This window comes from Fulmarus glacialis, unplaced genomic scaffold (genome assembly GCF_000690835.1).
Source record: "Fulmarus glacialis isolate BGI_N327 unplaced genomic scaffold, ASM69083v1 scaffold42367, whole genome shotgun sequence".
NCBI lineage: Eukaryota > Metazoa > Chordata > Aves > Procellariiformes > Procellariidae > Fulmarus > Fulmarus glacialis.
In genome coordinates this window covers 10319-25319 of record NW_009225843.1, presented here as the reverse complement: position 1 = coordinate 25319, position 15001 = coordinate 10319, and the positions used below count along the sequence as shown (strand labels likewise).

The window sequence follows — 15001 nt, the reverse complement described above, 5'->3', positions numbered from 1 at the left end:
CCCATGGCATCCCTGTCCACTCATTCCGTACACGAGCTTGTCATGGGGCATATAGGCAGGATCACTGCAATCCCATACAAGCTTGTGATAAATCTCTACCAGCTCATCTTTCGTATTTTCCATTGAAAAAGAACACCTCTGCTTAAGCAACTCAAGCGAAGAGCTGGGGGTGAGAAAGATTCCTGTGATATAATCTCAAACTACCAAAATTAGATTTGATGGTTAAAGGTTACTTCCTTTGACACCAGAGAGAGCCAGGTTAGAATTAATTGCACTTCAAATTAAAATTCTTATGTAGTCTTTTGTGATTTTGCAATAAGCCACCCAGACAATTTACAGTTATGTAAGTCCACATGACAGGATTCAGAGAGAAAGTCTGTTATTTACTATTTTCATTTTTTAAACAAACATTACATATCTGAGAGATAACTGTAAAATGCTGCAGTCTGAGCGACAAGTACAGGCATTCCAATACATGCATTTCCAACTAAAACCTCCTAAAAAGCCTGAAACTTGCATTACAGTACAATTATAAAGCTACAAAACAACAATAAATAAAATGCTTTGGAAAACTGGTTCTCAAAAAAAGAAACCAAACCCCCCAAAATATCATTTTTCCAAAGAAAATACTTCTCCCAGAGAACTTGTTTTCCAAAAGAAGGCATCTGGGCCCTCTAACGTTCCTGTTCCACTGAGTAGCTTGCTATCTCGATTCTAAAATATTGCAAAGTCATACCTTTTGCAAATTAACTAGCAGTATTAAGCTAGTAGGTTAAGAAAATTTGCATTAGCTATAGCATGGGAAAGTTGCCTATAGTTTGTATTTTAACACTAATAGATAAACTTACTCATAGGATTCATAGGGCGCAGACCCTGGGGTGACTGTCCTTGTTGCTGATTCTTCACTTGAGCCTGGGGCTGTGTCTGCATCTGGTTCCCCTGATAGGTCAGTCCAAGGGCTGCGTAGGCTCTCTCGATGGAGCTGGGGTCTATCTGACTGGTAGTGTTTATGCTGGGCGTTGTCTGCTGCCCCACGCCCACAGAGCCAGTATTTGCAAGTCCTACTGCAGCTCCACCCAGCAGCGCTGGAAGAGACATACCAAGTTAATAAGGACAGCAAGAGGTAACCAAAGAGGTCCACAAAAACAGGGAAAGAACAAAATGTGCACTGGCTGTTCAGAACTAAAACATCTCCTCATAGAAGCATGCAGAGAAGAGGCCAGGTCTGGAAAACGTGTCATGAAACAGGGAGACAAGTTTTGACCCAACCAGCCATTCCAACAACATGTTGTTTCCCCTTTGAGCTGCTGAGAGGAAATCCCACTCTAAGTATTTAGGACACATCTGTTTGCTTCAAACTGAAAACAGAGGCACGCCATGTCACAGGGGCTAAAGGCAGAAGGGTGTATCTTCAGCAGCTATTGTAATGCCTTCTGTTTTTTTTCAATTTTCTCAAAACACCAAATATCTCAGCTCACATTAGTCATGAGAAGACCCCAAAGTTACATTAACAAAGGAGAAAAAAAACCCATATAGGTAACACAATGACAAGAATCTTGCCAAAAATTTTGGCAGGAAGACCAAGGGGACACAAAGAGAATGGGTAAGAGACATCTGATGCAAACAAAGAATGAAGACAGAAACAAATATCATCAGGACTGACATGACACAACCCTCTGTGTGTGTGCAAATTTGTCTCCAGAACCTGGCCAGCTGGAAGAGGTGGTAGTGAAAAGCCCATCATTTGGTTGAGCTATGACTCGTTCACCCTTACTACTCTCCTGCTAGGAAAATCCAATGAAGTTAGAAAGCTTCCATAAACACTAGTTATCAGAGACAGAAAAATAACTCTGTGACTCTAAAGCAAGAGGAAGATCTTATTATATGTTCCCAGCTTCAAGGGCATCACCACTACCACCTGAGTGCAATAAAGTTTAACTCCCAACATGCATTTTATGGTTTATCCAATGCACAGAATTCCCCAGTAGACTTACATTGTTGATTTCTTTTGTCCCCAGCATTTTTGAGAGGCAAACATACAGGACAGTCATGTCTCGTACAATTCTTCCAGTGCGAGATGATTTGTCGGGAAGACGCGCAATGTGCCACTGAGAAAGGGAGGGGAATGAAAAACTTTTACAATCTACTGCCAGTATCTCCACGTGGTCAACACAAACTGAGTAGGGAGCAACTATTTCTCTCAGGGCACACATCTATATCAACACAAGTATTACTTGAAATAGTTCAGCACTAACTAGTCCTGAAAATATAGCTAGATTTCTTCAAGTATTATTGGCTCAACTAAAGCTTACTTGAAAGCTCTGTTATACACCCAAGCCTATGTCCCCCTGACTCGAAGCATAACACCATATACAGCAGGCATGAGGCAGACTGTACCACGCAATTGAGATGCCAGCAATTGGCACAACCCAGACAAGCCTAGGCTACCAAAAAGGTAGCATATATTTTCCTTGGCTACTAGGCTAGACTAAGAGTTCACCAGTGTCAGTAGTAGCTTAATTCCTGGCTAGCTATTGCTTGAGATTTGTCTCTTCCATTTAAGGGAGACAGATAGACTCCTACTTGCAGATTCTTCCTTTGTGTCTACCCTTATCAGAAGACCCCATCCAAAAGATCTTGCAGTGAGTTACAAAGTTATGCAAAAGATCTTCACTCATCTCTTTGTGCTATCTTGTCCCCTCTAACTTGCCTAAAATTTAAAGGCTCAGAAGTTGTTTTCCATTTTTAAGGGGACAGATAGGTTAAAAAAAAAGAAAAAATCTATTTCCCAAGCCACCCACTAGTTCTCCATCTCTTTCTAGGAGCCCTTCTCATCCTGCAAATGTTGACCGCATCTATATAACCACTCCTCCACTTACCCTGGCAAGATTTGCCAGCCTGACAATGTGTCATGTGGTTCAGGACATTCTTCATGGTTCGGCAATGAGGGAGGTTGCACTGTCGCACCTCCCCATTGGCCTGTTCTCGCCGCTGACACTTGTGAGCGTGTAAGAGGAGAACTAGTTGCTGCTGAATGAGCTTGCGTTTTTCTGGATCTGCTGTTGGTGCTCCAGACCCCATTCCTTGAGAAGCTGCTGGCCCCATCCCAGCTTGCTGAACTTGGGGAGCCTGCTGCTGGCCCTGGAGAAGGTGGAAAGGAAATTCCCAGAAATAAATCTATTTTTGAGAATAATCCATTTAGCAAGTAAACAATAACAACAAAATCAAAGAGAAACAACTATACATTCTGCGATTAAGGGAATAGCCCATCTATTTGTAGTTCTAGATGACTCATATTAAATATACCCCTTAGCAACAGTCCGGGCAATAATTCTCTTGCCAGCCACAATTTCTTCCCCATATCACTCTCCTAGTCCTAGCTCTTGTCTTATCAAAGACCAGCAGAACTTTGCACATGCTCACAGGTTAATTTGCAGTGCTAGACCAATCAGAAAATATTAATAGCACTTAAACATCAAATCTCCTCCTCATTTTGGAGGCTAGAAAGTTACATCCACAGTTCTTGCGTTAACGGAAGAAAGCACCTTTTAGAGTGAATAGTTTTCCCTCTATTTCAGCATAGGTGCCTCAATCTGACTGTTCCTAGAAAAGAAGAATGAAGGGGAAGTTCTGGCAACCTCTTTCCATTGGGAAACTTGCACATACGCATTCAAAACAAGCATCTCCTAGTCTCCGCTCGAGATGAAGCACAACTTCAGGATAATACATGCCACAGAACTAATATCAAGTATGGCAACATCTAGTACTTCTTCCGTACTTCTGTTTATTTCTTCAGACTTCTTCGTACTTCTTCCAGGTGACATTTGAGGAGTAATTCTTCAGCAAAGAAGAGAGGCTCAGGAACAATATGTTGCTTGTATCACTTCAGTTCAACAGCCTTCAGTTTCTAACAGACTCTTCACAGAGGGTTTTAGAGGATATTTCTGGAGATCTCCAGATTTTTAGAGCTCAGCTACCTGCACTCCTAAACCCCAGTTCTCCCATAGCTCTTCAATACTAGTATTAACCTTTCATTTTACAAGGAGACTTCACCAATTACTCAGTCCCCTCAGGGTTTGTATCTGTTCCAATAGGACCATAACCACCCTGTTTGCAGCCTGTCATTCTAAAGGACAACTGAGATAACAGCAACTTTTCATTCCTAGGTTCAGCTGGGTAGCATTTCAACTTCAAAAGTTATATACTCTGCACTGAACGCAAGCTTGACACTGAACAGCAAGTTTTGGCTGCTTCTTTATTCATTCATACAACAAACTGGTTTGCTAGGCTTCCAATGTTTCATGCTCAGCTTAAAACACATTAAATAAAACTCACAGGAATGAGCTCTTTTTAATTCAAAGGTACAAAAGTTACCTGGAAATGGTTTTTCCAGCAACAATTACTAAGATCAAGAGACTGACCCTCCTGGGGTGTGGCGGTGGGGTAGAATTTGAAGCAGGGAGAAACACAAGCTATATTCACAAATGTGAATTTGTTTCCCAAATTAAAAAAATATACGTAGGGGGGAAAAAAAGGCAGGACATGTTGCATGTCATACCCCTAACGAATTTAAGCTTCTAAAATAATGAGGCAAACACATTCAGCCACCAGTGTTAAGCTCAAGCTAGGGAACCTAATGTTAAGGCCTGTCATTTATAAGCTTAGGGCATCCACCTTTTGGCCATCCACTTTTCCCACCACTCCTACTTCCCCTTTCCTTAAGTCCTGCTGCAATAACAGTGTGGGGGGCGGGGGGGAAGGGGGAGGCAATAGGGCTACTACAGCAACAACTGCCAGGGAACCTCCAGCATCAGGACTGTCGTGTGTGTTCACGTAATTCAGAACAGGAATGAATGCACGACTGGGGCTTCTAAGCCCTATCATAGGTAGCACCTGTTTGAGAAGGGATACTTCTTTCTCCCAAAAGCATCAGTGAGTACAAGCAGGAAAACAATCCTCAAGACACAGCTACACTGAGGAGAAGGGGCCCAATACACCAGCCACAAGAGAAGGGGCGGGAGAGGAGAGCAGAGGTGTCCAAACATGTGGCAAAGGTCCCTTCAGTTAAGGAGCATCATTTCATTTTCTCTGCTAACAGGGCTTGAGAGGCGAAGAGTGGAGGTGCAGCTTATCAACAGAGAAAGCACAACTCAGCCCTCTCCTCCATATCAGCAGTTTTAGGAGTTGAAGCAAGTGCGTTATGTGTGGATTCAGAGCGCACATAGGGTATGGCAGCTGCAAAAACAATAACATGACAACACCAGAGCATATTGCTCCACTTTGGTCTGCTACGACATTTTCTGGAGACATGTTTCATCTGCCCCAGGAACTGGCTTCTTGTCCATTGGAAACTGTGGTAAGCTATTCTGCAGTCCAGCTTTATTCTGCATCTGAGGCCCAAGTCCACTGGCTCCAATCTGCTGCCCGGTATTCTGACTATATGGCTGGCTGTAAGGGCTGGGATTGCTCATCATTCCCATCTAGGAATTAAAGCAGTAAGATGTTCAAGTAAGATAGCTTAAGTTCACAATGTAAAAGGCAAATGAATACTTCAGAGAAGCAAGAATGATCGCAGCCATGAACCAGCTGCAATGATCCACATGCTTTCCCTGCTCCTTTATGTGCATGCATTTACCCATCACACAACATTAACTCCTCAACCAGACAGTTTCTATAAACGCAGCGAGGCCAACTTACCAACCTTTGAGGTCAGTCTGGTCAGAACTGTCCTGATTATTTCTTTATAAAAGATTTTGTTCAACAGATTTCTCATTTCAGCTTTCCCAATCACAAATTTGTACCTTGGACTATATAACTCACAAGTCTGGAAGAATTTTTCTGCTCCCTGCATCTGTGCAGACTCCAAATGGAGACAAGTATCACCTTCATTCATATCAGCAGGGTTTATCCCAAATACCTCCTACCCAACTGTCAGCACTCTCCCACAGCTCCTCTCCTGAGAGCCGTAACAATGCATGTTTGCATTTTCAGTACACAACCGTTCTCAATTTAAGAATACACCACAGGCGTAGGTAACACCACGCAATCACACAGGCACAGTAACTTGTTTGCAGTGAGCAGTACTAGAGGTCAAAGGAGATGGTAGGAAGGAACTCTGCAAACAAAACAAAGCTATTGAACCATTCATCCACAGGGGAAGTAGATTCGTGTTTCACACAAGCTATATCCTCCTTTCTGCAATATGCATCACCTATTTGCATATTCAACAGAATATACCATTTGTTGCCTTGGAATGCCCCAGAATCTAAAGAACAGTTAGGATCAATCTTGCCAATAAAGTCATTTGTCCTCTGACATTTTTCTCCATTCCTTGCATTCCCATCTATTTTTCATGGAAAATTTGGCCTTCTAAGACCAAAACAACTAGCCACAGAGGACCAGGAAAACTGGAGATCTTTGTTAAGATTAGCAGGTTCTCATCATTACTCAGGCAGGATCCTAGAGAAGCCTTAACTTATAATAATAAAGGCACAAAAATACTTTAATGAGCTGCATTGCTGCAAGTCATATTAGCATTTGACTAGACAATGTTCAGTCTCCTCGATGCTTTTTGGTTCAAGTCTGAGCATTTTCCTGCATCCAAAAAAGTGCATACAGGCTCCTTCGGTAGTAGGTTTGTTTCCAATCACTCCTACATTTATTTTCAAAGCACTCTCCCCTAGTAGAAACACCTTGCTTCTGCTCCTTACCAAGTTTCTCCAAACTGCAGAGAGAAGTAACCTACACGCCCAGAGATTACCTGCAATTAGTCAAACACTTTCCTTTTTCAGGTTGTAACATCTGCCAATCCATTATAATGGCCTTCAGTTTGCATTTACAAAATAAGGCAGGATCAAACCTAAGCTACAGGAAAAAGAGCACAAACCTCTCTAAAGAACCTGCCACTTTAGACATCTGATATGTACAAGTGAATTCCCTTGAGGACAGCCCCTCTCCTCCACACACAAGCAACAAACATAATCACACAGCAGTAATTCATTACAGAGCAATGAAAAGAATCTCTACACATGGCAGAGAAACAAACTATGCAACGATGAGGCAGAATGAAAAAAGCTTCCTTTCCTCTGTCTCCTTTGGCACCACCCCTGCTGTGTCTCCACTGCGATGAATACACATATGGTGACCGATGAGGCAGCTGCTGCCAAAAACGGAACAGGTAAGACTCAAACCCTTCCTGCTCCTCCCTCAGAAGACTAATAGGATCTCATATGCAAGTTGAGCACAAGGGAAAGGAAGAAGAAAAACATAAGAAGTCAGCAAACACACTTTCAGGACACCTCCCCATCATCTTTGCTGCCTCAAATTGACCAATAGGTTCAAGACTTACTGAAGGACTAGGAATTATTTAAGAAAACAAGATATGTTTTCCTAGAAGATAGCCTGATCCCTTTGGCTCCAGAAGGAGTTTTGAAAGCAGATACATCCCCAAAACCAGAAATTTCTAAGCAAAGTTTTCAAGTTCATTAACAATCATAGCTCCCAAAGTTATCTGACACCTGAGAGAACACTAAAGCACAGACTGTGTTGGCCATCACTAACACTACCCCCATATGACTTCTGCAACTTATGCTGCTATCAGCCTTAAAAAAAAAAAACTAACCAAACAATTCAGAATTGAAGACTGAAGACACATTTTCACACCCTGGTGTCACAGGGAGAAATCAAGATGCCCAACTCAGACAACTGGGGACTTCACACACTGATACCAAAGTACTCAGAACAACTGTGGCCTGATGAGCCAGCTCTGTCTTGACTGCAGGGGTAGAAACCCAAACCTAGACTTAAAAAAACACCTTTGCTGTGTCACCCAAAATGGAAGCTTTCTGATGAAACTCAGGGATGACGTTTGACCATGCTAGTCAACCTTTGTATCTGCAATACAGCTGGAGACAAACTTTATGTGAAGCATCTGGCTTTTTCAAATGTACTCATCAAGTTGGCCCAGTGCAAAGATCTCTGATGCTCTCAAGCATGAGCCATTGGCACTGTTTGAGGTGCAAAACCAGCCCCCTCAAACAAGGCTGTCTCTATGGCAGAAATGCAGGGCTCCACTCTCCCTAGGGCTGAGAACCATCATCCACCTCACCGAGGGGACTTCCTCCACACCGCTGTACCCAGCGACCTGGCAGCAGAAGACTACATGACCAGCTCAGCCCAGCTGCTCCCTACAGGGGTAATCTTCAGTTCCCCGACTCAGCCTACAGGAGAGGCGAAGACCAGAGGACCAGAGAATCACAGGCCAGATCGGAGGACAAGCACGCCAAACTTACTTTGACAGCCACAAACTCAAGCAACACCTAAGAAGGATGCTAAAAACCAAATGCCACAAGGTCGTCTGGAACAAATCAGCAGCCATCACTTGGTCCAAGTGAGACTGATGCCTGCCAGATCCACAGCTGAATCTCACAGCAATGCCATTCCCCTGGTCCTGCTGTCACAGACCCACTAACCTGACACCAACAACCTGCATGCAACTCTAGACTGAGTCAAGAGAAGGGTCATTTGGGAGATTCTTCACGTGGCACAAGGTGGCCTTGTGACCCTGACACAAGAAGCAGGAGCATGCTCATGTCATTTGCTGTGACATGTTGAGAAACATGAATAAAAGAAAACATAAAAAAGGAAGAAATGGATGACCTCATGACTACAGAAGGAATATAAAAATAATTCTGTAGAATTTTATCAGTAGGAAACAACCAGAAAGACTGACATATAGTTCATCATCATATTAATGATCTATTGGGAGTGAGGGGTAGATAAACAATCGAGTGCAGAAGAACCAGCCAAAGAAAGGTAGTGTTAGTACCACTGCATAAGACAAGTGCAAGGCTTCACCTGCAATACCATGCAAAAACATACATGGCTGAATCATAGCTACAAGTCAGCCCGTGCAACCTCTACTCACTCCTTCCTGGCCACCACCTCCTTCCACTGCTCTTCCCATTTCTCTTCTTAGCCATCCCATCTGTTGTTTCTCTTCCTCCCCTCACCTCACAACCTCAACTTACTTTCATCACATATGCAAGAACTTGCACACAAGGAAGAGCAGACAGAAATCCACATCACAGTAAAGGAGAAGAGGAAGAAATAAGGAAAACAGCAAAAGATGATGCGCATGGCTAGTAGACGGCAAAGGTAATATCAAATGGTTACACCTTCCTCATACACAGTGGAAAACAAATTGACTTTCCTGCCTCCAATGGAAGCAGGGGCTGTCATTACCAGAATGGTGGAAGATGTGCACCTCTCACCATGTAAATGGCATGGATGACAAGTTCAAGAAACATCCCAGTTCACAAGTATAAGCATGAGCAGCATCCGATAGGGCTGCTCTGACACTCCCCACATCTGAGAAGAATAACTACAAAAGTGGAGGAAATTCCCCGAAATTTTGTTCTTATGCCCTGAAACACATACATCTTCAGCTCAGAAGGTCAAGTGACTAACTCTGCTTCTAGTTTTACTGTTGATATCACAGAGTACAAATTGAGGAGGAATACTGTTACAGCTATGCATGTAGACATTACGAATATTCTACTGTTTCTCTATAGAAACAACTGCCTCACTGGCAGTCTAATATTTGAAAGACAACTAGATATCAGCAACAGTATTGAACAATGACCAGTTTTAAGATTTGCAAAGATAAATGTAAGCATGGAGAAGTAAAGAAATAGAATTAATAACATTCTTCCAGATAATCCAACATTTATAGTATCAACTACGTATCTTCATCAGGGTAACTGCAGTGCACTAGTTTAAGACCATACTGATGGTATCTAGTATCTTTCCATATCCACGTTCACAAGTGGAAGTTAATTAACTTTCCCAAAACAGGAAAGTTAGTTTTAGTAAATTCCAGCTGCCTCTTTAAAAACAAGAATTTATTGTACGTCACTTTCTAGTGCCATTCAACTGACTGGTAGTGCATTACTGGACCCAGGCATAACCTAACAACAAAATTTTGCATTGGTATCTGCTGCATTCTTTCCAAGGACTGTTACCGATCATTACTCTTTGCTTGACTGCATAATGTTTTAAGATACCTATTGCAAGACACTAGCATTATTTCACTGCCATCTGTGCAAGAAACTCCCCTATCCACCACAGAAACTTAGACTCAGAGAGAAGTCTTTACTGCTCCATTTCTCCCTCATGAACAAACATTCCTCCATCATCCATTTTTTCACCTTGGTTCACCAAAGAAGAAAAAGCAAAGGACCAGAACACACAACTACACTTGTAATGGATTACTGTACTTGATCGTATGGTACGCTTGGTCACAGAGTCTAAACAGTATGGATACATTCACCTGTTGAATCAAACAGCTAATGAAAATAATAAGGCAACCAAAAACACTGACCTTCTACCTAAAATGTGACACTGAATATGCTAACGTTAAGGAACATAAGGTGCTTTTATTTTCTTTACCTAATTTTACAATTTGGGGGTGACATCATCTTCAATCTCTCTGCAACTTTGAACAGAACTTCATTATTTTGAAATTTCTTACTGTTTTACTTAAAGGAAGTTACAGAGATTCTGAAGAATTACATTTGTCTCTGTAAAATATTGCTATCGATTCTTCTTAACAGAGGTTAAGCTGATAAAACCAAGTGTATCCATTATAATAGGAAAGAACCCTGTATATACTCAAACAGTAAGCCAAATGACAAAGAATTACGACTGGAACTCTGAACATTTCAAGTAATTTCACATGCGAGTGAAATACTCACATAGCAGTGGTAGTAGTAATGACCTTACTAATCTGAACTGCCTTCACATCCATTTCATTACTTGAGTAACAGAACATTTCTTGAATCATGGGAGATGAAACTTAAATGACCTGAAGGCTACGTGAGCTTAGTCATGTTGTGATAGAGCATGGCTATCACAGAAATGCACACACCAACTTAGACACAAAATACCCTCCTCCCCTAGTAAGAGGCTGGACAATAAGACTGTAACTGGGCACTCTCAGCAGAACCCAGTGGAACAACAAAGTGAAGGTTTTAACTAGATACAATTCCAAACAAAGAATGGTTCAAAACAGGAAACATGAATTTGTTCTTAACTTATTGGAAAGCTTGAATTTGCTATCTGTTTACTTCTCAATTAATCAAAGCTGTAAAACTACCTAGTGAAACAAAAAGCCCAAAAAATGCTTAACCACTGAAAGAATCAAAGCATCACAAACAATTTCCAAAACTCTATTTTAAGAACAGTAGGCATGCCTGTCATCCTCCAACCTTGCACACAACCAAGCACATAGAAAACAAAAAGCTATTCAAGAAAGCAAACCTGGTTACAATTCCTTTCCCCTCCGAACTTCTAACAGTTTCTTTCAGGCTAGACTTTCAGAGGCATTTTTAAGCTGGTACTGTCACCAAAGCAGGGTCCACACCCTCCTCTGACTGGCAATATCAACTCCTTTAATATGTCCCCTCCTAGTATCAGCACTAGCTTTCCAACTGATGAGTATAAATTGGACCAGAAAAACAATTCAAACTAAAACTTTTTTTTAAATGACCATGTGAATTTCAAGCCTGGATTAGTTCCTTAACACAGCCTGTCATGCAACTGGCACAGAGATGGCATGCAGACAGAATTGCTTCTTTGCATGTCAGTGACTGCTTACATCACACACAAAATTACAGCATTAGACCACAGGATGTATGCGGCAGATTATGACAGTACAAGTTTATGTATACCAGGTGACCCCAAATCAATCATTTACATTGACATTTGGGATTTTGAGTCCTAGAAAGTAACATGCACTAAAAAAGTTGGGAAGTACGTGGCTAATGTGTAAAGCAAGTGTTCCACTCTATTCTAGCCAATGTTTTGGGAGGAGAGGAAGAAAACACTTCAGTAACTCCACAGGACAACAGAACAAAGCAGGAACGTAACCAATTTTGCTTTTCAAAGCACTTGGAGCTCATCTTTAGATTTAGAAGAGCATAACATCCTCCCTCCCAATTAGTTAGTATCACAGGAAACCTAAGTTATTCCTCTGTACAAACCACTGCAGACAACACACCTCTGTTTTACTGAAAGAAAACTCACAAAGGCAACCCTCCCATCACCTAAAGGGGCTGACTTCAGCAAGCTAACATGATGAAGTTGAACACAACCAAAGCGCCTGGTCTATTTTTTTCTCCTACTGAAGGACAGCTCCTGGATGATCCACATTTTTTGCAGCGATGAAGGAAACCTACAGAAGTTATTACACAAACTCCCACATTAACAGCAACACAGTACTAAATACACCGATTAAAAAACTGGCTTTTAAAAACAACTGCTTAGGGTCCTCTGTTTTCATCTACTCTTTGAAGATTTGTAGGTGGGAAAAACAAAAGCAGATGGGTGGAGAGATAAAACGGTCAGACATTACTGTTGTCAGATTTTGCTAACTCCACTGCATGAAGTGAAACACAGGCTCCCTGCCAACAACCAAACCAATTGAAGACATTCTGGAATTTCAGCCTCCATTTCAGACTGTTCTTTCTCATGCAGCAGTTTCAACTCCTTTACGAGGGCTATACCCACTATACTTACATGAAAAGTCTCAAGGTTTTTTACCAGCAATTAAACTCCTCTAAGTATTTTTAACCAGTGTCAGACTATGAATTAAAAACCAGAAGTTATCATGTATTTGGTCTGAATATTCCCAAAAGCACAAAATGCTCTTACTTTAGATGTACAGCACATTTCAGAATCACTGTTAGCAGCACACTAAGCTTAAGCAAACAGCTAAGATCAAAAAACTTCATAATTAATAACGTTCACGAGCCACTAAAATAATTTTATTTAGTACATTAAAGCATAGCAAAACCATTAATACAGAGCATAATTTTCATTTATGTTTCAAATACCTTTATAGACTATGTTACTTATCATTCCAAGCCCTCCAAGTGGATTGACTTTAGGCATTCCAAGATGGATCTAAGCAGGTATTGCAAAGCACCTTAGACAATCTTTCTCCTCACTAGCCAAGAAACACAAAATACCCACCTAAAGCGAACAGAAATATTTAAGTATTTTCTAGGCTTTTGATCAAAACACTAAAAACTTAAGAAATACTCAACTGGCTCCCTACTCTAAAAAAGCTAATTGTGCATGATAAAAATTTTAGACATCTCCTTGTGACTTAAACCACTAGGTCTTCTCTCACCTTTTCAGAGAGACCCACGACAACCTTCTTCCAAACTCCTAAATTACAAAAGCACATCTATTTCCCTCTCCAGTATAAAAAGGTTTTTTTTCAGCTTTCTGGTTTACTCTCCTATATACAAAACCCTTCTACATTTTAAAACTAGAACTGGGTTGGATTAACAGTCTTTAAGAACCCAACATTTGTCTTCAGGTGTTTACGCAAGCATTCTTTCTCCACCAATAACTCAAATACGTGTTTCTTAACAAGGTCAATGTATGTCTTGGCACATACAATGTATAAGTCCATGCAAACCTGTATGTGCCTTTTCTCATCTGCTACCACAAAAACAAATGCTAATCTCAGACAACAAATACCCTCACTAAGTGTCATGCAGAAAAAAAGCATCACAACATCTAAAAGGCCCTGATGGATTTCCATCACACTCACAATACCAGCATCACATTGGATGGGAAAATACATTTGTGGACAAAGCATAAAACACAATGAAATACAACCAAGTTACTTTTCAGTGTTGTTGATAATCTATGCTGCGACAAGATTTCCAAAACAGGCTTTTTAATCTAGCATTAGCCTTGCTTGTTGTGCAAGACTCAATTTTCACCTCCCATGACTCCCACAAATTCCACTTTAGCAGCATATAAACTATTTCCACATGATCCAGGACTCTTAAAAGAAAAAAATCCTTTTCTGTAGAACCCATACTGCAGAGGAATACATCTTACAAAACAAAGTCAACAAGACGACGGAAGGTAATAAAGTCAAGCTTAGCTTGTCTTACCTTGTTCATGGCTCCAGGCTGTGGCCCTCTCAGTCCAGCCTGACCTCCCATCTGTGGAGAGCCTTGTTGCAGTGTCTCAGCCAACAAGTTACCAGCACTACCCATTCCTGGGTTTGGGTATGGCATATTAGGTCGCCCTCTGCCTGCTCCAATTGAACCGTTCATCACTTGCCCCTGCATCATCCCCTGTCCGTTGCCTGCTGCCAACATCCCAGGATTCATGCCAGCATTCATCCCTGTGTTCATTCCCATGCCAGGCTGATTAACTGGACTGTTTACTGTTGGCATCATTCCTGCGGTGGATTGAGCTGAAGGACCCTGGTTTGGTCCACTTGCACCCATCGCCATATTGGGAGAAGTCAACCCAGCCTGTGCCATGGGGCTTTTTACCATGCTGTTTAACATTCCCATTCCAGGACTATTTTGTTGGGTTTGACTGGCCATGCCCTGACCAGGGCCACCAACCCCCATATTGAGATTTGGGGAGCTACCAGCCCGTAAAAGTTCAGACAGCTGCTTGTGCTTAGAGGCAGCATCTTGTGCCAGGCCAAGGCTTGTCTGCAGCTGATTGATATCACCACCATTGGTGAGTCCCAGTTCTGTGGAGCTGATCAGTTCATCTGGCAAGTCATGTTCCAGATCAAAGAGTGATCCAAAATCTGAAAAACAAAACAAATTTTATATGAGGTCAGAGCAATCAGTAGTGTCTTGAAGAAAAATCTTGTTCATTAGCTTCTTTTTTTTTATTTCAAGTAAGTAGCAAAACTTCACTTTCTATGTTCCAGCAAAATTCCTGTATCAGTCATTACTGAAAACTATCCAATTTTTCATGGCAAAAGTAATTTCTAAACTTTACAGAGTCTAAAGTAGAGAAGACCAATTCTACCTCACTCTCCTTTAACAGTTTGTGTTGAAAGATCACTGGGTATCTCAGACTATGACCTCTCAACTCCAGAAATTTGACAAGGAAGGAGAGGAAAAAAAACTGTGTTAAAAAAAATCCCACAGAGTTAGCCAATGGAATTAGA

General features: G+C 41.5%; 1 protein-coding gene across 1 annotated transcript; it reads right to left on the bottom strand.

The window, feature by feature from the left end:
* Nucleotides 1-848: 848 nt before the first annotated feature.
* Nucleotides 849-14632, bottom strand: LOC104080275 (histone acetyltransferase p300-like; the record flags this gene model as incomplete). Its single annotated transcript, XM_009582611.1, has 6 exons — nt 849-1070; nt 1995-2108; nt 2880-3135; nt 5097-5100; nt 5293-5480; nt 13974-14632. Coding segments are annotated over 6 exons (1443 nt in total), but the record flags the coding sequence as incomplete, so codon positions are not given.
* Between the last annotated feature and the right edge of the window lie 369 nt (nt 14633-15001).